The 21,443-nt window shown below is 35.2% G+C and overlaps 2 protein-coding genes across 2 annotated transcripts in view; both read right to left on the reverse strand.

Annotated features, from left to right (window-relative positions):
- Positions 1-21,443, reverse strand: part of LOC113518071 (exosome RNA helicase MTR4) — a 26,551-nt gene continuing 5,108 nt past the window's right edge. The window contains exons 2-19 of the mRNA XM_052901600.1: positions 13,508-13,647; positions 13,180-13,296; positions 12,149-12,391; positions 11,517-11,691; positions 11,161-11,272; positions 10,703-10,905; positions 10,137-10,377; positions 9,367-9,557; positions 8,636-8,737; positions 7,681-7,854; positions 7,061-7,163; positions 4,752-4,924; positions 4,036-4,224; positions 3,040-3,281; positions 2,411-2,647; positions 1,432-1,594; positions 913-1,075; positions 1-198 (exon numbers count right to left, since the gene is read on the reverse strand). Of these exons, the coding sequence (XP_052757560.1) occupies positions 41-198; positions 913-1,075; positions 1,432-1,594; positions 2,411-2,647; positions 3,040-3,281; positions 4,036-4,224; positions 4,752-4,924; positions 7,061-7,163; positions 7,681-7,854; positions 8,636-8,737; positions 9,367-9,557; positions 10,137-10,377; positions 10,703-10,905; positions 11,161-11,272; positions 11,517-11,691; positions 12,149-12,391; positions 13,180-13,296; positions 13,508-13,605 (3,084 nt within the window). The 5' untranslated portion in view covers positions 13,606-13,647 and the 3' untranslated portion in view covers positions 1-40. The remainder of the gene's footprint in view (positions 199-912; positions 1,076-1,431; positions 1,595-2,410; positions 2,648-3,039; positions 3,282-4,035; positions 4,225-4,751; positions 4,925-7,060; positions 7,164-7,680; positions 7,855-8,635; positions 8,738-9,366; positions 9,558-10,136; positions 10,378-10,702; positions 10,906-11,160; positions 11,273-11,516; positions 11,692-12,148; positions 12,392-13,179; positions 13,297-13,507; positions 13,648-21,443) is intronic.
- The window catches only part of LOC113518532 (exosome RNA helicase MTR4), an 11,946-nt gene continuing 7,681 nt past the window's right edge, over positions 17,179-21,443 (reverse strand). The window contains exons 13-18 of the mRNA XM_052901598.1: positions 21,062-21,253; positions 20,474-20,715; positions 19,559-19,795; positions 18,709-18,871; positions 17,815-17,977; positions 17,179-17,376 (exon numbers count right to left, since the gene is read on the reverse strand). Of these exons, the coding sequence (XP_052757558.1) occupies positions 17,219-17,376; positions 17,815-17,977; positions 18,709-18,871; positions 19,559-19,795; positions 20,474-20,715; positions 21,062-21,253 (1,155 nt within the window). The 3' untranslated portion in view covers positions 17,179-17,218. The remainder of the gene's footprint in view (positions 17,377-17,814; positions 17,978-18,708; positions 18,872-19,558; positions 19,796-20,473; positions 20,716-21,061; positions 21,254-21,443) is intronic.

Here is a 21,443-nt window from a genome sequence, read left to right on the forward strand (position 1 = left end):
TAAATACAATGTATGTATTTAAAAGAATACATTAGTTTTGTTACATATAAAGACTGGCGGCGAACACTATGTCACGCTTGAGTAGTTTGATCGCTTCACTAAACTTATTTTCGAGATCTGTGTTGCCGATGTTCTTGGCTGCTTGACACAGCTGCCTCAGCATTTCTTCCAGACGCCGCATACATCTGATTATAGAACCTAGAAATAAATTTATAACTAGATAACATACAGGAATGAAATAAAAGCATAAAATTTTTGTTCAGACTTCATGAATACTAATGAATACAACAACCATAGACACATGGTATAGTCTTACATTAATTTTTAATCTTACACTATATGACTCTAAACACACAGGTTTGAATTCAGTGTAGAAGCAAATTAATAAATGACGAGCGAAGAATGAACGATGTTATTTTAGTAAAAATAAAAGAATTCACACAAAGCAAAAAAACTAATTAAAAAATTGTAGCGAATACAAGGCAGATGTTAAGCAAATAGCATATTGTGTACTATATGAAGTCCTGTCAAAATTATATTATTAATGATAAAATAAGCTAAAATAGCGTACCATAATTATGTGAGCAAAGTCTCAAAACAAAAAAAAAAGCCAATTTCAATCATAATAAAACCAGTCACTTTGATTTCTAAACAACTACTGAACTGATTTTCATAACATTTTATGGGATCAATTGAAAGTATATCTTTTCAGCTAAAAGAATAAATAAATAAAATAAATGGCAAAGTTCTGAGGTAACAAACAAAACAAAATAACCAAATTGAAAACCTTTCTGAAGTCAGCTAAAACACTTCACATTATCAATGGATATCCCTTCAATTGAAAAAAAGCATAAATAAATCATATATGTCCAATACATACTAAAAAAAAGGAAAAAAAGATAGTTGTAGTACCTTCGAACACGTCAGTCATCTTAGAGATCTGCAAGAAGGTGGCGCCCTTGGCCCACGCGAGCACGACGTCCATCAGCGTGCACTTGAACTTGCTCACGTACTCGTCCTCGTCGAGGTCCATCCTGGCATCGATCGACACTTTTGCTATACGACGGGCGTACTCCTAAATAGTGAACAAGAAGAATTCCAATTACTGATTAGGCATTTTTTAAAAAATGTTCTACAGGAACATTTCCAAGAAACCATATGTAAAACATCCCTCTTACTCATAATAACGTCAAATTCATTTCATTTCACAGAGCAAAAATAAAAAAAAAATGCTTAGTGATTGCTTGAATCATTAATGTTCATTACGAATCCACTTCACAAAATGTGATAGATAAAGTTACAATGTTTTCATCAGTATCAAATGCTTTAACACGCCCACACACACGAACACGTACACATACACGTACACGTACACGCACACGCACACGCGCGCACTTGCACGCAAGTATACAAATATCCATGGTGGTATACCTGTAGTTGCCGTAACACACCCCTAAGTTCCTCCTCGCCAGCGGAGGGCTGCGAAGAGTTCTCGTCACACACGAAGCAGCTCACCAGCGCCGCGCTCTGCTGCGCCGTCAGCGTGTTGAACACTCCGTTGAAGATCAGCTCGGTTAATAGTAGCTCGTCCGCACTATACACCAATGTTACATTAACATACATGAGTATCACCACACTGTTACCATATTGTTATATTTCAATACTTCAAGATTATATTTTTCTGCTGTTTAGTTATTCAGCATAATAATTAAAAAAATCTATTTTCTAAACTAGTGTCAGTATTCATTCCTAGAGTATGTTTGTTTTTTCCTAGAAATATCTTTATTACATTATCAAAAAATACTACGCCGCGTGATCCCGACATAGAATGAGCGAACCCTTCGTTTCCCGTGAGTGTCGTAAGAGGCGACTAAATGAACTTAATGGTGGAGAGATGGGCAGCAGCGTCCCTCTTAGGACGTCACCAAAGCCTCACTGCGGTTGCCGATCCGCCTGCTAAGCGACCTATGTTCTGCAGTGAACCAATAACAGCTGATATCATGATTACCAAATGGAAAGAGTAAATTAAAATTCTTGAAGAAATAAAGAACCTGTATCTGTACCAACAGCACTGCATAATATTAGGTCTTCATACAAATGCATTGAGAAAACTAGGTGAACTTCTTCATGCAATTTTGCGTGATAATTATTTATAAGTGTTTCCATTATAACTTCTATATTTATTTTATTTCTTAATTTTTGCATATTTTCAATGAGTAAGATTTTTTTAATTGGCTTCCAGTAGTGTATGTGTTTATGTCCTATAAACACATACACTAACATACTGCTCTTTGTTCCTTATTCGCCTCTTACTGTATGGAATGAAATGGAATAGTTACAAACTGTATTTTTACTCTATCGCGTTACAGCCAGAGTGTTCTGCAACATACTATTTAAAAATTATTATCACCTGCTTAGTTCACAAGCGATGCGTCCCTTCATCTCTATGACGTCAGCGGCCGTGCAGTACCCGAGCCGCCGCAACACTCGCTTGCGTTTCTTCAGCTCGTCCATGTGCAATATGCTCTTCGCTTTCTTCAACTCCGCCTTCGCTTGGCTCAGTTCTTCGTACAGTTCCTGTTTCTTATCGTACGCAGCGGTGAGAGCACCGCGGTTCTTGTCATTGTGTAGAGGATGTGCATACAGTCTGAAATTATAGAAAAAATATTATTACAAATAATATTATGAACTGCGAAATAATGGTTTGTCAGGTAATCAAGCAATTTTTGTCAAAGATTTTCCTTTATATATACAAGAAAAAGTTCGGGAATTTTTCATTTTGATATAGACTTTTTATGCGTCGATTTAAACTTGTTATTCTACTGACACTGTTCCGAGACAAAACAAACCCCACACTAAATATATTCAACATACAAAGTAATGTAATAAAAGAGGACAAACAAAATGGCTGATCAACGCACAGCACAACTGCAGAATCTTGATCTAGAAACATGAAATTCCAATACATATAAAGAGATCCGAAATTTATACAAGAATTGTGAAATAACAGGTTCAATTAAAAATAGAATTAAAGTTCACCTTTCCTCCAGTTGCTTAATCCTATCAGCACACTCTTTGAACACCTTATCTTCAATCTTCATGTCCTTTATAGGGTCCAAAAGTGGTGGTCCCTTGGGAAAGCGCTTTTTGGCGTCCCTCATAGTCTTGAGAACAGAGTCCCGACTGTCAAACATTCGCCGAGTCTTTGGATTGTAGAATCTAGCCGAGCTGATCTGACAGATCTGGGTATGCGGAACTGGTACCACTTCTATAATTCCTGTCTGTTTATACATAAACATATATAATATATCTAATTTAAACATAACAAGTACGTAATTCCTCCATTCACTAGGCATATTAGATATCACTAGGTATCATTAAAGGACATTATAATACTGTTATCAAGTCAATATGACTAATGATAAAATCAATTCAGATGTTTAATTCAAATATATCTAACTAAGCTGTCACCAAAACTACTTCCCAAACTGGTAAAAACTAAAAATGTGTGTGCTAGTGCGAGTGCGTGTGCGTGGGCGTGGGCGTGTGCGTGTGCATATACGTGTGAGTGTGTGTATTGTATACAAAGTGAAGTTGAATTCATTAGAATCTTTTAAATGTCATGACAGTAAACCTGAATGTTTCTTCAAGGAATATGGGACACATTTTGAATCTCCAATATTTCAGCTAAATTTATTTTCTAAATTTTTGATTCACTAAATTCCTGTCCTAATATACTTAAATTCTATAACATATGTAGATTCTATAAAAAAAAAACAGAATGTCTATTAATGTTTCTATTGTTTTTTTAAACATATAGTTTCAATATACAGTAATTATTTAAATTTGAAAGATTTCTGGTTAGTTCAAGTAATTCACACTAATCTTAACAGTCAAATCAAATCAAAACAAGAAAATTGAAAAAAAATACTCATACACTTTTAGAACCTCACTAACGAGATGGTTGTCAACTTTTATTTCTCCTATATGTTTGTTACGGACCTACATGGATATATTATTTTGATATTGACTTACCTCTCCTGGAGGACAAGGCATATTGCTATCCGGATCATTCTTGTCAGACTTCTTCACATGCAGCAATACATCGACAACGATGACCGCCTCGGCCGTCAGAGGAGTCTCCTGTCCTTTCTTGCCTTTTTGCGTTTGGTGCTTTATGTTCTCTACAAAACCCCAGTCGTACTCGTACTTTTCTGTTTTAATCTAAAAGCAATGGTAAATACTAAACTATATTGTTTGTTGTTATTGGTACTAAATTATATTGTTTTTTGTGTTATTCCGGCATAGAAAAGGCCATCCCTTCATGTCCCGTGGATATCGTAAGCATGGGCAGCAGCGTCTCTATTAAAATATCGTAATTAAAAGCGTGGCAACTACTTGAAACCCAAAGGGGAGTTTTATGTTCAGCAGTGTACTATTAAAGGCTGATATGATAATACAATCATGGTGTTGTATATATCTATAGACGATGATTAAAACGCTCAAGTCCTGCGGCACCAAACTCACGTGGAATAAGTCTCAAATATACTTTAGTCCAATTACCCATATTGAACTAAACAAAATAAACTTTATTACTTCTCCAATAAGGCTCAGATTACCCTTTTCACAAACCAAGTCTCCAGCAACTTTGTAATTCTATAAATAACTATGGCCTTAGTGATACATTCCATTTAATACAACAGGGACTTTTATTTCTACTTATTGTTACTCAATGTTTATTATTTAAGTACCTTAACCAGTCGTCCTGGCTGCAGGAAAGGTTTCAAATACTCAGGACGAGTAATGAACGACCGGAACTGCGCGCCGAGTACGTCCAGCTGCGACCTGATGCTGCAGTACGCAGCTACAGAGTGCTCCTGATCTACCGTCAACGCGTTGTACTCCTTTTCCTTGGTTTTCACCTCTTTAAAACAACAACAACAAGCATTCTTAATACAATTGTTTGAAATGATGCCCACAGCCACAGGGAAATCGAAAACAACCCTCCAATTTTATACGCACATACATATATGGTGTTTCAGTTTTTTCAAAACTTATTTAGATATTTGCATCAATAGTCATCATCATCATTTTACCAGAGGGAGACTTTGTACAAAAGTCGATTGCTTGGGTACCTCTGTCCCATTCGTGTTTCTACCGTAAAGCAGTTGTGTTTGCATGGCTGTATTTCGGTTTGAAGGATGGGATATGGCGTGAATTTACAGGGTACAGAGGAATAACACCTGAGTCCTCAGGAATGGCAACGCATGGGGTATCATGGGCGAAACAGTATACTCTGTTATGTCCATGGTACTGCTCATGTCTATAGGCCACGGTTACCACTTTCCATCAGGTGGGCCGTCAGTTTGTTTGCCATTCTAAGTTGTATAAAAAAAATCTCATGTTGCTGGGCTGATGTTGAAAATCAAATTTCCTCAATGGTCAGGAGTTAGAGGATAAATCTTTAAATATTATAGGCTCGTAAAATCCATCAGTTATTGTACTCCCTTAAGTTATTCAGATGACTGATGATGGAAGGTTTAACTCTTTTACGGTTAGGGGATAATTCCTTGAATATTATAAGCTCATTTGGACCATTTTTTAGGTGTCTTCAAGTTATTTGGGTAATGGTGTGGTCAAGTTAACTGGGCGAGTGTGTGGGAGTCATAAATTCATTTGAGACGATGATGACAGCCACAGGACTCTCTTATATCTTATTAGCAACTGAGTAATCCTAATACTGAAAGTTAAAAGTTATTATTAAATACGAGTAACATTATTACGTAATATAAAAATAAAATTAAAAAGAAACTAAAATTCATACTAAATTCATTTGTAAACTAACTTATAATTCTGCTATAATATAATAACACTTTCATTGCATTATTTGAAGTAGTTTTTTACTCCCTGCTTATGTATAAATATCGACATATTACCCAGAACATATAAGTTCATTTGCAAGAAAGAAAAGTTTTTGTAATACGGAAGTCATTAGTTTATAAACAAATTAATAAGGTATTCGTAGAAAAAATTTGAAATCCCTTTATAATTTTATATATATATATATATATATATATATATATATATATATATATATATATATATATATATATATATATATATATATATATATACGAGGTCTGTCCGGAAAGTTCGTATAAAAGTGTTCTGGAATGCGAGAAAGAGGAGTGGGGAGGCCAGGTAAGCGCAGGACCCCTTCCTTATGTCCCTAACAATGCTTCAGTTCTGGTCTGACCGCCGTGCGGTGCGAACTGGCTTGTCACGCCATCTGTGAAGTTACCTCTTAACGAAACCCCGTCGGCATGGAGCCCGCTTCCGTTGAAGAGCAGCGCGTCGTAATCAAGTTTCTCTCGAAACTCGGCAAGAATGGCCGTGAAAGCAAAGAGTGGAAGACATCCGGGGAACCACGAACAAAAAAATCAAGAAAATCCCGCTCAAATGTCAAGACAATGTTGATTGTTTTTTTCGATGTTCGGGGGATTGTCCATCAAGAATTCGTCCCTCCAGGCCAGACAGTTGATGGAAAATTCTACGTCGATGTGCTCAGACGCCTCAAAGCTCGTGTGGCACGAGTTCGTCCAGAATTGGCGCGAGAGGGGCGTTGGATTCTTCACCACGACAATGCCCCTGCCCACACCTCTCTTGTTGTCCGTGAGTTTTTGAGTAAAAATTCCATTACGGTGACCGAACACCCCCCTATTCGCCGGATTTGGCCCCGTGTGACTTCTTCTTGTTCCCAAAAACCAAATTGGTACTTCGGGGGCGGCATTTGGGGGACATAAATGAGATAAAAAAAGCTACGACGGGGCAGCTGAGAAACCTACAACCAGAGGACTTTCAAGGAGCCTTCTCACAGTGGAAACGGCGTTGGCACAAGTGCATTATGTCACAGGGGGAGTACTTTGAAGGGGATAAAATTGATTTACCTGAATAATTGTAAAATAAAATTTTTAAAAAACTTTTATACGTACTTTCCGGACAAACCTCGTATATATATATAGTTCCATAATATGTATTGTCGCATATATTTTGGACTTACTGTCTATCAGATCAGGAATTGCAGCTTGATTTTGAAACTGGAAGAAACTTCTTTCCAGCATGTACTCTGGGTTGATTTCTTCCACTCGTAACAGATTCAGGACCTAGGGAATATTTTATTAACGGAATATATAATATTATATATAAGATAGACAGATTGACGTTTAATACGTATTTAGTAAGACATTTAACACAGTACAAAAACAAGTTGGTCATGTGCGAGTCGGACTCGCGCAACGAGGGTTCCATACAAAATGACCAAATTTTTTTTTTATAACTACAAATTGCTGTTTTCAGATTTTTTCTCTTACTTGTGTTACATAACATTGCTTCTTGCCAAATTTCATGATTCTAGGTCTACGGGAAGTACCCTAAAGGTTTTAATTCCCTTTGCGAATGTCAAAATATGCGATATAAATGAAACATAAACAGTCGTATCTTTTGATTGCGTCGATTTAGCAGCTTGTTTTTTTCACTGCTTTCAGAGATTTCAGGCCTGAATATATATTAATTTCAATTTGATACCTCCACACGTTTTTAAGAAAAAAGGTCTTGACAGAGAGACACAGACGGACGGACGGACAGATTTATTCACTGCGGACATGATATACCCACACTCACCATGTTATATGTAAGGTGGAAGGCGGAATTAAGGGGGTCCGCCTTGCCTTGGACTATGTTCTTGACAACGGTGGGTGTCACCTTCTGGTCGATCATCAAGATCACGACACCCTTGTCATCGAGACCTCGCCGGCCGGCGCGACCTGACATTTGGATATACTCGCCTGACGATATCTGTAAACATTCTCTTGCTACAATATTTTATACTTACACATATATTTTTATTATATTCCTATATGTTTACATACAAATATAGGTTTTTTTTTATACAACTTAGAATGGCAAACAAGCTGACGGCCCACCTGATGGAAAAAGGTAACCGTTGCCTATAGACATGAGCAGTACCATGGACATAACAGAGTATACTGTTTCGCCCATGATACCCTCCATGCGTTGCCATTCCTGAGGACTCAGGTGTTATTCCTCTGTACCCAGTAAATTCACGCCATATCCCACCCTTCAAACCGAAACACAGCCATGCAAACACAACTGTTTCACGGTTGAAACACGATATAAATAATTTCTATTTAATTCATTACCTGAAGAATCATTTAACAATATAAACGCCACTCTATTGTCGTCACATTCGAACGTCGAATATCAGAGATTTCATCCCTCATTTCATTTATATGGTTTCAATCCAGATATGTAATGGAACATCGATTTATAACTGAATGATAAATGATTAAATATTAAACGTTCAGTTTCAAATGTCCCACAGATACATACATTTACAGATACAGATTTATACAGTTTTAAAGCTATACTACAATAATTAATAAAAAACCATACAGATTACATATACAAAAAAGCCAACACCTATAGTGTTAGAAAAAAGATCCGAAACAATTTAATTGTAATATTAAAATAATCCTACATTTTTTAATCAAATAAATTGATACAATAATATCAATACAATTATAATACACACATGCAATGTAAAGTATCAACTTACGAATCTGAAGTCCTTCCCATCAAATTTCTGACATGCCGTGAATACGACTGTTTTGGCTGGCATATTCAATCCCATAGCAAATGTTTCTGTTGCGAACAGCGTCTGTAAACAACATGTACATTCTATTGTATATAATAAAAAAAATAACAGAGTATGGAATTTTGTACAGAATCTGTTTTATTACAAGTACCAACTTGAACACTGTGAAACCCATGGTACTTCTCATATGTACCCATTCCCGAAGTTTATTACGTTGTTATACTTCAGTACCTTATAATTTCACTGTCATATGCCACCGTTCCCTTTCCTAATGGTCGAGGGATGGGCAGTAGTAAAACAATTCCATAGCCTATCTACGGTTGCCAACCTGCCTGCTAGGCATGGCAACTACTGGCAATACTTCGCAAGGGGAAGGCCTTCAGCGTGGATAAATGACAATATATAATAATATCATCATCATCATACCACCCTTCAAACCGAAATACAGTCACGCAAATGGAAGACAAGTATCCAATCAGGCGACTTTCGTACATAGTTTCTAATACATAATATTTTAATCACATCAAGAAACGTTTTTACTGTTTCACGCAATTTGTTGTTCAGATTTAAGTACACCCGGAGCCATAAGAGAACACCATATAAGGTATTAAATGCATTTTTACACTGTCTACAAGTATTGAAGTTCAATAAATAATTAAATGTTACGACACAAACAGTGAGTTAATTATTACCTTAATAAGTCCCAATCCGAACAATATCTCGACTGTCTCCTTGAGTATGGGCAGCAGGCCGCCGTGGTGGATGCCGATACCGCGTCGTAACAGCGGGATCACATTCTCTACTTGTGGCAAATTGCGATCCTCTTCAGACAGCACGTCCATAGCGTTGTTGAACACTTCGTCCACTAATTTCTTCTCTTCGACTATATATAATATAATAATTCTTACATTACAAGCTGAAGTCAAGGGGGAATGAAAACTGCGACACTGTGCCACAGTAAAAAAATAACACAGCAATACTACCTACAGTGAACAAAATGGTCTGTATGAAGCTGTAAAATACTCAATCTTTTAACGATTTGGTGTATCTCTTATTGATGATAATGGAATGGTAACCCCGCCTGCGCTATCGGGATACAATGGCGGGCCATCCATGGGGGATGACATAAAACAGGTCAGTTAGTCCATCGTGACAAATTCAACAATAAATCAATAACGATGGTTTCTAGAGGGAACCGCCAGGAAGCCGACCTGATAGGGTTTATTATTAGCAATGTTTCAATCAAATTTCGATGCTTATTTTAATTACAAATTCTTATAAAACTTATTACGAAGAAAGGGGGAGGGGAGGGGTGTAAAAATGCCTTCCCAAAATTAAATAAGTTTAAGACTCAGTGTTATGTACACACACATTGTACATTTGTATAAATACAATCAACTAGCGACCTGATAGACAAAAATCAAAGGATTCCAATCTCAAAGACCAATAATCCTGAACTTACTTGTATTATAGTCTAACTTGGCAATCTGCATAGCGTACGCCTCACAGTCTTTCTTGCTGAAACTGAATATAATCACTGGGGCAAAACGCCGTTCCATGATCATATTGATTATATCGAAGATGTCTGTCTGATTACCCCCTCGCGGGCCGCCTCGTCGCCCGTGCTTGTCACCTTTATCAGCTTCGCCAGCCTTACTGAGCACCGCCAACGCTGAATTAAAGTTATCTTCTTTAAATTGACCCTAGAATAAAAACTTACATTAATCTTCTTTCCTTTATCGCTTTCTATATTATATTCCCTTTCGTCATTCTTCTTATATCCATCCTCTTTAACTAAACCAATACAAAATTCCAAAATTTGTTATTTATTTAATAATGAATGCATCAGCAAAAAATTTAAAATACTGTCCTATATGAACATTAGAAACTTTAATCATGACAGAATTAATGTGGGATTAAATTCTATCGATTGCAAAAAGTGTCACTATACACATACACAAAAACTATACAGGTAGAGCAAGAACCTCCTTTTTGGAGTCTTAATAATTTAACAGATATAATAATCACCTTTTCATCCACAACAAGGTGGATACCATCACCACCTGCTGGGAAGATGTAGTGCTGCAGTGGCGTTGGTCGGTACTCTGTGTACACGACGTGGCATGGTTGTGAATGTAGACGACACACCCACTCGGCAAACTGCCTTGCATTGGGTATGGTTGCAGAGAGGAACACATAATGTACATTGTCCGGCAGCAGAATTAATGTTTCTGTGGAAAAATAAGTTTAGACTAAATAACCATACAAAACTTGTATTATACTACTAAAAATGTGCAAAATTTTTTAACATTTTCACAAGTTCTCAATTCCATTACTTCCCTATATTTGTAATATAATTAATATAATACTGAAGAAAATATAATTCATATGTATTCCAAATCTTATTCAAGTCTAACAAACATTTAAAGGTTCAAACATTCATGTTTATAATTAAGTAGGACAATAAAATACGAAAAATGACTTACCTTCCCAAACAACTCCTCTCTCTTTGTCTCTCATATAGTGAATTTCGTCAAAAATAACCCATCCCACCTCACGCATTATCTCTGATCCTCTGTACAACATGTTCCTTAGAATCTTGAATGTTGCAAATGTAAAAAAAAAACATTATTAAAACAGTTATGATTTTGGAAGTATTGTTTTAATTTAGTAATTTCTAAATTAAAAATTATATTAGAGGAAGTAATATATAAATGCCATCACTGTTAGATGGAAAGAGGAAGCTCCAAAACACATAATGTTTATGAGATATGAGGTGTGGATGATCCTTATATGATAAAAGTACTTATACAAAATAGTGAATGAATATACATAATCTCACCTCAGTAGTCATAATAAGACAAGAAGCTGAAGGATTAATGGTTACATCTCCAGTGATGAGTCCTACATCATGGAATTCTTCTGAGAACTCTCTGTATTTCTGATTGGAAAGTGCCTTAATTGGAGTTGTGTATATCACTCTTTGCTTGTTCTTCAGTGAAAGTGCAATTGCATACCTGCAAGGTTAATTTAAATTATTTCCGAAATTCAATAATTGCAATATGACATTATATTGCACATAAAAATAATAATGAATAATTATTCATCATATTATATCAGCCTTTAAATGTCCACTGCTGAACATAAGCTTACCACTTAAGGGGTTTTGCCCGTAGCTGCCATGCTTGGCAGGCGGATTGGTAAACATAATTAGGCTATAGAGATGTTTTAAGAAGAATGTTGCTGCTCATCCCTCGCCCACCCTTAATCACCTCTTATGACACCTATGGGAAAAGAAGGGGTGGGCTATTCTATGCTGGGACCACATGGCGACATTACCAATATTTATTTTCCAGACTTAACATGATATGAAATCTTAAAGCAATCTTTATTTGAAACCATAATGCATTCAATGGCAAAAATAAATTTAAATCTCTAAAAGTATGCATAAGTTTTAAGTGAAACAATACTTACTCTGCAACCACAGTTTTACCAGCTGAGGTATGAGCAGAAACTAATACAGATTGCAAATTGTCTATGCATAATATGGCTTCCTTCTGAAATGGATCCAATACGAAACTATACTGCTTGGCAGGTTCAGATGTAAGGGGTGTAAGTGGTGCATATTCATAGTTAGGAGGTATGGCCACTTCATGTGTACAGCCTTCATTTGTCTCTAAAGCGTGTATAACTATTTGAGAACTGAGTAGTTCCAAGCTAAAACACAATATTATAAATAAATTATCAAACTCCTGCTTAAAATTAGTTAATATTTTACATTATTTTTATAAATGTACATTACACTTTGTCATTCCATATAATTTGCATATACATTACATATGACAATAATTTTAGCATTAAAGCACTAAATCATAATTTACACACACATACAAAAAATTACAATTAAACTGAGGACCTCCAATACCTTGTTTTATGCACTTCAAAATATATAATTCTATATATATATATATATTTTTTTTTTTTTTTTTTTTAAAGACAAATTAATTTCTTTTCTAGTTCATAATTTGAAGACATAGAGACAGACAGCTATTTATTTTTAATCTATGAAGGATAATGATTAATAACATAATTAAATATTGATTGTTATATTACAAACTTTCTAATCAATAGTTCTTATATTTATTAGTTTCCTTTACATGTACATTAAATTGCAGAATTAAAAAACCTGCAAATGTTCTCAACTCTTAAATAAATTGGTGTCTCTAAATGCCATGCCGAAATGGTCAGTCATCAATGTCCTTCACCAATGACTAACTTCTTCGATAATGACATAACTGATAAATAAGTACTTATTTATACATATTTGTGACTTCCTTTCGTGTCCTCTTCTTCCTGCCCTATTGCCACATCTATTTAGAGTTAGCAAAATATGTTTTCTTCTTCCATTCATCTCCTTTTACGATTGCCTCACTAATCACTCCCTTTTTGGCTGTTTTAATACAATATATATAAAATTAATTATTAATACAATAATAATCTCTTACTTAATGTCACTAATCAGTTCTAATGTATCCTCTTCATGCTTGGGTATTTTTGCCTGTGATGTATCTACATATTCCACCTCTTCGTGTGACCGTTTATTCGCTGAAGATGAGGAATCTCTAGAATTTATAAAATTAATTAAATAACCTATCATCCACTGCCAATATGACCAGTAAAATAGTAAATACTAAATTATGTATATTTATATACTATAAAGAACTAAGGATAATGTTAACAAGCATCATATAAATGAGTATATTCGATAGATAAGCCATGCAATAATATTTCGTTGCTGAAAAAACAGCACGTTAAGGTTATATAAAATCTTACAATTTATCCTTGCAGTTTTGAATATTCGGAAAATGAACAGAACCTTCATTCTGTACCGGCTCTTCAAAACAATCAAATAAACTATTAATATCAGCCATTTTCTAAAATATTTTCATCATGGAAATAAATAACCATAAAATGAAACAACACAGTAAATTTCATTTCACAGTGTAAGTAATTACTAAAGCTATAAGAATGGCATCGGCCGTATATTAACGGAACCTGAAATAAAAATACATGTTACCTTTTCGAAGTAACAACACAATCAAAATTATAAAAAAAAGAAGTTAATATCCATAGTGTTGTATTACTATCTATATACGTCGATATTCAACATATCGATATCGACATCTACCATAAAAAATCTTGCTATTCCCTAATAGAAAAATTTACGGAAAAAATGGATAATAAAACAAGTACCTAGTTACTAAATTTTACTCTACTACAATTTTTTATACCACTGAGGTAGCAAACAGACGGCCCACTTAATAATATTCAGTTAGCGTAGCCTATGAACGCCTGCAATATCAGGGGCATTATGTACGTGTAACCAACCATGAAAAAACCTCTTTACCCGTTTTTTGAAGAACCCCATATTCTAGTCTCTCGGAAAAACCCCGACAGGGAGGCATTCCATAACCTGAGCGAACATTCCTACGTACACAGGAGAAAACATCTCTGTAACTGTTTCTTGACCACCCAGTCTTTAAGGTATGGGAGTAAACTCTCTACTGATGGTAAACTATACGATGATAAAAAGTGGCCGTGAGCATCATATTGAATAATTCCCCTAAGCACATTCCGTCGTATACACAGAACATCTCTCCTGAGACTAAATTCGATATTCGATACTGTTTGTAAGCCTGGGATCATCATCAAGTCTCATAGCTGGTTGTTGCACTGAGTGAAAGAGTTCAAGCATGGTATTTAGATGCTCCCTCCTATTAGTGACAGCAATACTATATGTAGGGCCAAATTTGTAATTTTCGCTTCACTTCGCTCTATTGAGCACAACGAGTTTTTTGAACTCCAGCTTAAACTTATCTTCGAAGTAACCACGGAACTTTAGATGTCAACATCAAGGATACCAGTGCTTTTAGAAATATTAAGAGAATAATCAAATTTTTTGTCATGTGAGTAATGCAAATTCTCTTTGGCATACTAAACAATCATTCAAAGTATTGTGCCAAGTCAAATAGTGTCTAAAAATACGTATTAAATTCTAAAGAATCTATATACATATAAAAATTTTCCCTATTTGTAGTTATAACATTATTACAAGTACGTATAATACAGATAAAATTAATTCTGTTTGAAAAAGTATCATTTTAATAGGAAACCGCATACTATAAATATAGTTTATGAATTTTTCATATATCATTACTTATAACTTAGTTTCAGTTCATATGGATAAATAGGATACATTAGTGTTGTTATTCCTATGGTAATAACAACACTAATGTATTTTAATCAATTTTACAAGTTCAGTAAAATTTATAATATAGCAATTAGCTCCGCTATTATATGAACGTATACATTAATTAGATAATACATGCAAACTATAACTATATTTAAATATGATAATTATAACTATTATTGCTCACTAGTTCAAATCTATTGAAAATTGAGCTAGAACCGTCGTTTATTCTTTGTATTATATCACATTGTGTTTAGGCGTGTTCAATTTATTTAAATTTTTATTTATTACTACGTAATATATTCAAACATATATTAGTTATTTTAATATTTAACAAATATATATTTATAAGTAAAGCGCTGTTTTTGCACTTATTCAAGATGACCATGATCCGCCATGATGGAATTTTCTTTTTATAGTTTGGTAACATAGATTTATAGAGAAATGTCATTTCAACAACAACGTTTAAACTGTCGCAGACCAGAATTTTCCCAATTGTACCATGATTTTTTTTATTTTTCATGATCATGGATGCAACCCTATTAATAAGTACTACAGGTATTATTCTTAATCTATGGTTATGGTACTCTTACCATAGATATGTATAGGTAATTTTAACTATACACGTACCAAATACGAAAGTCCTCTAAAAAGCTTCGGAACATTTCCAAAATTCCTGACATTCTTGTGAAGGTGTGCTTAATCTTACACCAATAAGTTACTTGTGTTTTTTTTTATTTTATATATTAATATTAAATTTACAAAATACAAGTAATCCTATACCACCAATAAATTCGAAATTTTATTTAAGATTCTATTTTTAATTGAATTTTAAAAATAATCCACAGCGTTACATAATAGTTGACCGCTCCCTTAGCCACTTTGATCCAATATAGTCCAGTTACGCCGAGTAATTTAAAATTTCTTTTATTGAAATTGGCTGAAAATAAATGGGATAACAACTTGACAAAGCTTGAACAAATTTGCATAAAATTACCCAAAACTTTCTATAAATTAAAAATATTGACATCTACCATTTACTTTTGTCAAAATCAATATCCTAATTTTTTTTATAGGTGATAATGAAATAGTAACCCTGCTTAAGCTATCAGTATACGCGGGCAGGGCACCATTAAGGTATATAAGGTGACGATAAAAGCAGGATAGCGAGCTTATCGTATCGAATTCCATAGAATTAACCACAATGATCTTTAGGGGGAAGCACGTGGAGGTCCATCTGGTAGGGTGTATTGCTAACAATGAGGCAGTTACACTCCATTACTAACAATTTCCTTTCCCGTATATCATAAATTATTAGATCAGCAAACCTAAATGAATCAAAAACGACACTTAGAACAAAACTAAATGCGGTCACCAAAACTGTTCAAAATAAATTTAGTTAAATAATAAAATTCAAAAGTATTGATGCATATGTTAACATTTTGCTGCTACCGTACGAATATACGGCAGCTCGGTATCTCCCCGCCTTCGCCCCCCTCAAATGTTACCATATGTAAACCTACTTTGTAAAACTACTGTATGAAATGTTTTTAATCTGCCCTGTAGAGTAATTTAATGTGTAAAGTATAAATAAATTAGTTATTTATATTGTGCTTACATTGTAAAAATTTTAAATTATATTGAAACCAAATTTTCCATGTATTATTTGATAATAATGATAATAGCCGGTATCGGACACGGCCTGCTCTGTGGATATGGTTCTCTAGTGACATTAGTGAAATACTGTTTCCTTTCGTTACTTGCCAGTTAATTTTTTTTATACTACTTACAATGGCAAACAAGCTGACGGCCCACCTGATGGAAAGTGGTAACCGTCGCCTATAGACATGAGCAGTACCATGGACATAACAGAGTATACTGTTTCATCCATGATACCCCCCATGCGTTGCCATTCCTGAGGACTCAGGTATAATTCCTCTGTACCCAGTAAATTCAGGCTATATCCCACCCTTCAAATCGAAACACAGTCATGCAAACACAACTGCTTCACGGTTGAAACACGAATGGGACAGAGGTACCCAAGCAATCGACTTTTGTACAAAGTCTCTCTCTGGTATATATATACCGTAATTACAACAATAAAGTTCTCTTATAACATTGTGATCAATTGTTTCATTTGAAAATTCTTTCTACTATTTTTTATTAATTTTAGAATTATAAATAGTAGAAATATTTAATGTGCCTTCCACTGCGTCATGAAGGTTATTAAATCATAAAAAATAAAAGATATATGTAAATAAAATGTATGTATTTAAAAGAATACATTAGTTTTGTTACATATAAAGACTGGCGGCGAACACTATGTCACGCTTGAGTAGTTTGATCGCTTCACTAAACTTATTTTCGAGATCTGTGTTGCCGATGTTCTTGGCTGCTTGACACAGCTGCCTCAGCACTTCTTCCAGACGCCGCATGCATCTGATTATAGAACCTAGAAACAATAATTAGGTAACATTCAGTTGTGAAGTGAAACCATGTAATTCTATTGGTTCAAACTTCATTAATATGACTGAATACAATGAAACCATACACATGTTATAGGATCATACGTAACCTCTGAGACTACGGAGAGAAGGAATCTAAATAAAAAAAAATAGGAAATTTTATATACAACAAATCACCAAGTTCAATCATGGTAAAACCAATTATTTTGATTTAAAAACTGAAAATACTGAAATATTTAGATAATATTTATTTCTATAGGATCAATCTAAATACATCCTTTCAGATAAAAAAAAAAATCCACATTAGTTCATAAATGACGGTGTTCTGAGGTAATATAAAAAAATATAATGAAACTGAGAACCTCCTACCTTTTTTTAAGTCGGTTGAAAAAAGTCCCCTTAAGTAGGAAACAAATTTATAGTACCTTCGAAGACGTCGGTCATCTTGCAGATCTGCAAGAAGGTGGCGCCCTTGGCCCACGCGAGCACAACGTCCATCAGCGTGCACTTGAACTTGCTCACGTACTCGTCCTCGTCGAGGTCCATCCTGGCATCGATCGACACTTTTGCTATACGACGGGCGTACTCCTAAATAGTGAATAAGAAGAATTCCAATTACTGATTAGGCATTTTTTAAAAAATGTTCTGCAAACATCTAATAAACCATATCTAAATGATTCCTCTTATAATAACGTTAAACCTACACCCAAATTTTAAGTGTTGAAGTGGTTGTCCTTTTACACAAAAGTTAAAATAGGTTTGTAGAACATTTCAGTTTTCTTAAGTAACCCCTTTCAATCACGAAATAATTTATGGAATATTTATTTCATATTCCAAAAAGCAATGTATGATTAAAACAAAAATGGAAGCGGCCGAGGTTCCATACTTTCTACTAAAAAATGGGATTCCTTCTTTATTAGACACCCATTTAATAATGGTTATTAAAATAACATGACAATTATATCCTACATTTCACTTTTACTAAGCCGAAACCACTACCATAACTTAATAACTAAAACAATACTTTGTCATTTTGCAGAACAAAAGTAAAAAAATGCTCAGTGATCAGTTGACTCATTAATTATGAATCCACTCCATAGAGAGAGTTACAATGTCCTAACAGATATCAAATATTTTAACACACACACACACACACACACGCACACGCATACGGACACGGACACGCACACCCACACGCACACGCACACCCACACCCACACGCACACGCACACGCACACGCACACGGACACAGACATGGACACGTACACGTACACGCACACGCACACACTCGGTGGTAGGTAGATGTCATGCTGGTATACCTGTAGCTGGCGCAACACACCCCGAAGTTCCTCTCCGCTAGCAGAGGATTGCGAGGAGTTCTCATCACACACGAAGCAGCTCACCAGCGCCGCGCTCTGCTGCGCCGTCAGCGTGTTGAACACTCCGTTGAAGATCAGCTCGGTTAATAGCAGCTCATCCGCACTACACCAATGTTACATTTACATACATGAGGAAGACTTTGTACAAAAATCGTTTGCTTGGGTACCTCTATTCCATTCGTGTTTCAACCGTAAAGCAGTTGTTTGCATGGCTGTTTCGGTTTGAAGGGTGAGATATGGCGCGAATTTATAGGGTACAGAGGAATAAGATCTGAGTCCTCAGGAATGACAATGCATAGGGGGAAACGTGGACAAAACAGTATACTCTATTATGTCCATAGTACTGCTCATGTCTATAGGCGACGGTTACCACTTTCCATCAGGTGGGCCGTCAGCTTATTTGCCATTCTAAGTTGAATAAAAAAAAAAAACATACATGAGTATCACCATACTTATATAAAAAAAAAAACAAGCTTCTCGTTTTGTTTATTCCCATTGCTAGCAACATATTGTCAGGTCGACCTCTAAGTGATCCCCCCCTGGACACCATCGTGCTGAAATCCAGGCATATATATTTATCACGATGGGCTAACTGAGCTGCCTTTTCATTCTCACCTATTATCCCTCATTGGTGCCCCGCCAGCGTATACCGTTAACGGCACCGTGGACTGGTGCTTTGTTCTTTACACACTTAATCTAAAGATGAAAAGAAGTAATGACACATTGTATTCTTCCTCTGTCACGTTACCAAACAGAACTGCAACATAATATTTAAAAAATTTATTATTACCTGCTTAGTTCACAAGCGATGCGTCCCTTCATCTCTATGACGTCAGCGGCCGTGCAGTACCCGAGCCGCCGCAACACTCGCTTGCGTTTCTTCAGCTCGTCCATGTGCAATATGCTCTTCGCTTTCTTCAACTCCGCCTTCGCTTGGTTCAGTTCTTCGTACAGTTCCTGTTTCTTATCGTACGCAGCGGTGAGAGCACCGCGGTTCTTGTCATTGTGTAGAGGATGTGCATACAGTCTAAAATTATAGAATTAAAATTATCGAAATGAGATTTTTTAACATTATATGCACATTAGTATACAAATAATATAATAAACTGCCAAATAATCGTTTACCAGGTAATCAAGCAGACTTTTGTCAAAGATTTCCTTTAATATATAACTAGTAAAAATTCTGAAAATTTTTATTTTGATGTGGACTTGCATCATGTTTATCTTTTTGTACTGTTAACACTGTTTTGGGACAAAACAAAACCCAAACTATTGTACAGGAATATATTCGATTTACATATTTGATATAAAATAAATTTATACAAAAGAATTAAGCAGGTAACTGAAGCACAATACAACTTCGTAGTCTTGACACAGAATAGCCAGTAGGAAAGCTCTTTTGATATGCCGACAAATATCTGAGGGTTGTCACAAGAGATATTTAAAAAAAAAGCCATAATCCAAATATAGCCTACTTTTTAAAACATCAAGTCAATTCAAAACTACACTTATATGGAAATTAGATAAATATGCTCTCGAAAACATCTGGATGAAGTCAAAAACAATTATTGCAAACGCCAAACATAGTAAGTTCATTATATATATATATATATATATATATATATATATATATATATATATATATATATATATATATATTTTGTGAATTGAGTTAACAGGTTCATTAAATAAAATTAAAATTCACCTTTCCTCTAGTTGTTTAATCCTATCAACACACTCTTTGAACACCTTGTCTTCAATCTTCATGTCCTTTATCGGGTTCAAAAGAGGTGGCCCCTCAGGGAAGCGCTTTTTGACCTCCCCAATAGTCTTCAGAACGGACTTCCGGCTGTCAGAGGGTCGCAGGTCCTTTGGATAGTGGACGCGAAGTGAGCTGATCTGGTAGATCAGGGTATGAAGAACTGGTACCACTTCTATGTTTCCAGCCTGTTTAGCATACATATATATAATATAGCTAACAACTTTGTACAATATTTAGATATAAGTATGTAATACCTCCACTCACTAGGCATAAATCTCTCGTCAAACATCATAGTTTTGACTGTCACCAAAATTACTTTATAAACTAATAAAAAAAATTGCGTGAGAGCGCGCATGTATGCATGCGTGCATGCGTGCTTGCGTGCATGCGTGTGTGCGTATGTGTGTTTGTGCGTATACGCATGTGAATGTGTTTATATACACGGCTAGATTCCTAATTTTACATATAAAAAAACTGAATAAACTTGTTAGGGGCCTACATGGATATATTATTATTTTAATATTGGTTTACCTCTCCCGGAGGACAGGGCATGTTGGTATCCGGATCGTTCTCGTCGGCCTTCTTGACGTGCAGCAATATGTCGACGACGATAACCGCCTCGGCTGTCAGGGGGTTTTCTTCCTGGCCCCTCTTGCCCTTTTGTGTTCGATGCCTGAAGTTCACTATGATGCCCCAATCGTACTCGTACTTTTCTGTTTTAACCTACAGGTAAATATTACTAAATATACAGTCTGTATCTCTTAACTCATGTGGAATAAGTCCCAAATATACTTTAGTCCAATTACACATATTAGACTAAACAATCTTTATTACTTTTCTAATAAGGCTCAGATTAACCTTTTCACAAAATAAGTCTCCAGTAATTCTATTAGTAACTATAGCCTTAGTAAAA

Source organism: Galleria mellonella, unplaced genomic scaffold (genome assembly GCF_026898425.1).
Source record: "Galleria mellonella isolate WM207_F2 unplaced genomic scaffold, CSIRO_AGI_GalMel_v1 utg132, whole genome shotgun sequence".
Classification (NCBI taxonomy): Eukaryota; Metazoa; Arthropoda; class Insecta; order Lepidoptera; family Pyralidae; genus Galleria; species Galleria mellonella.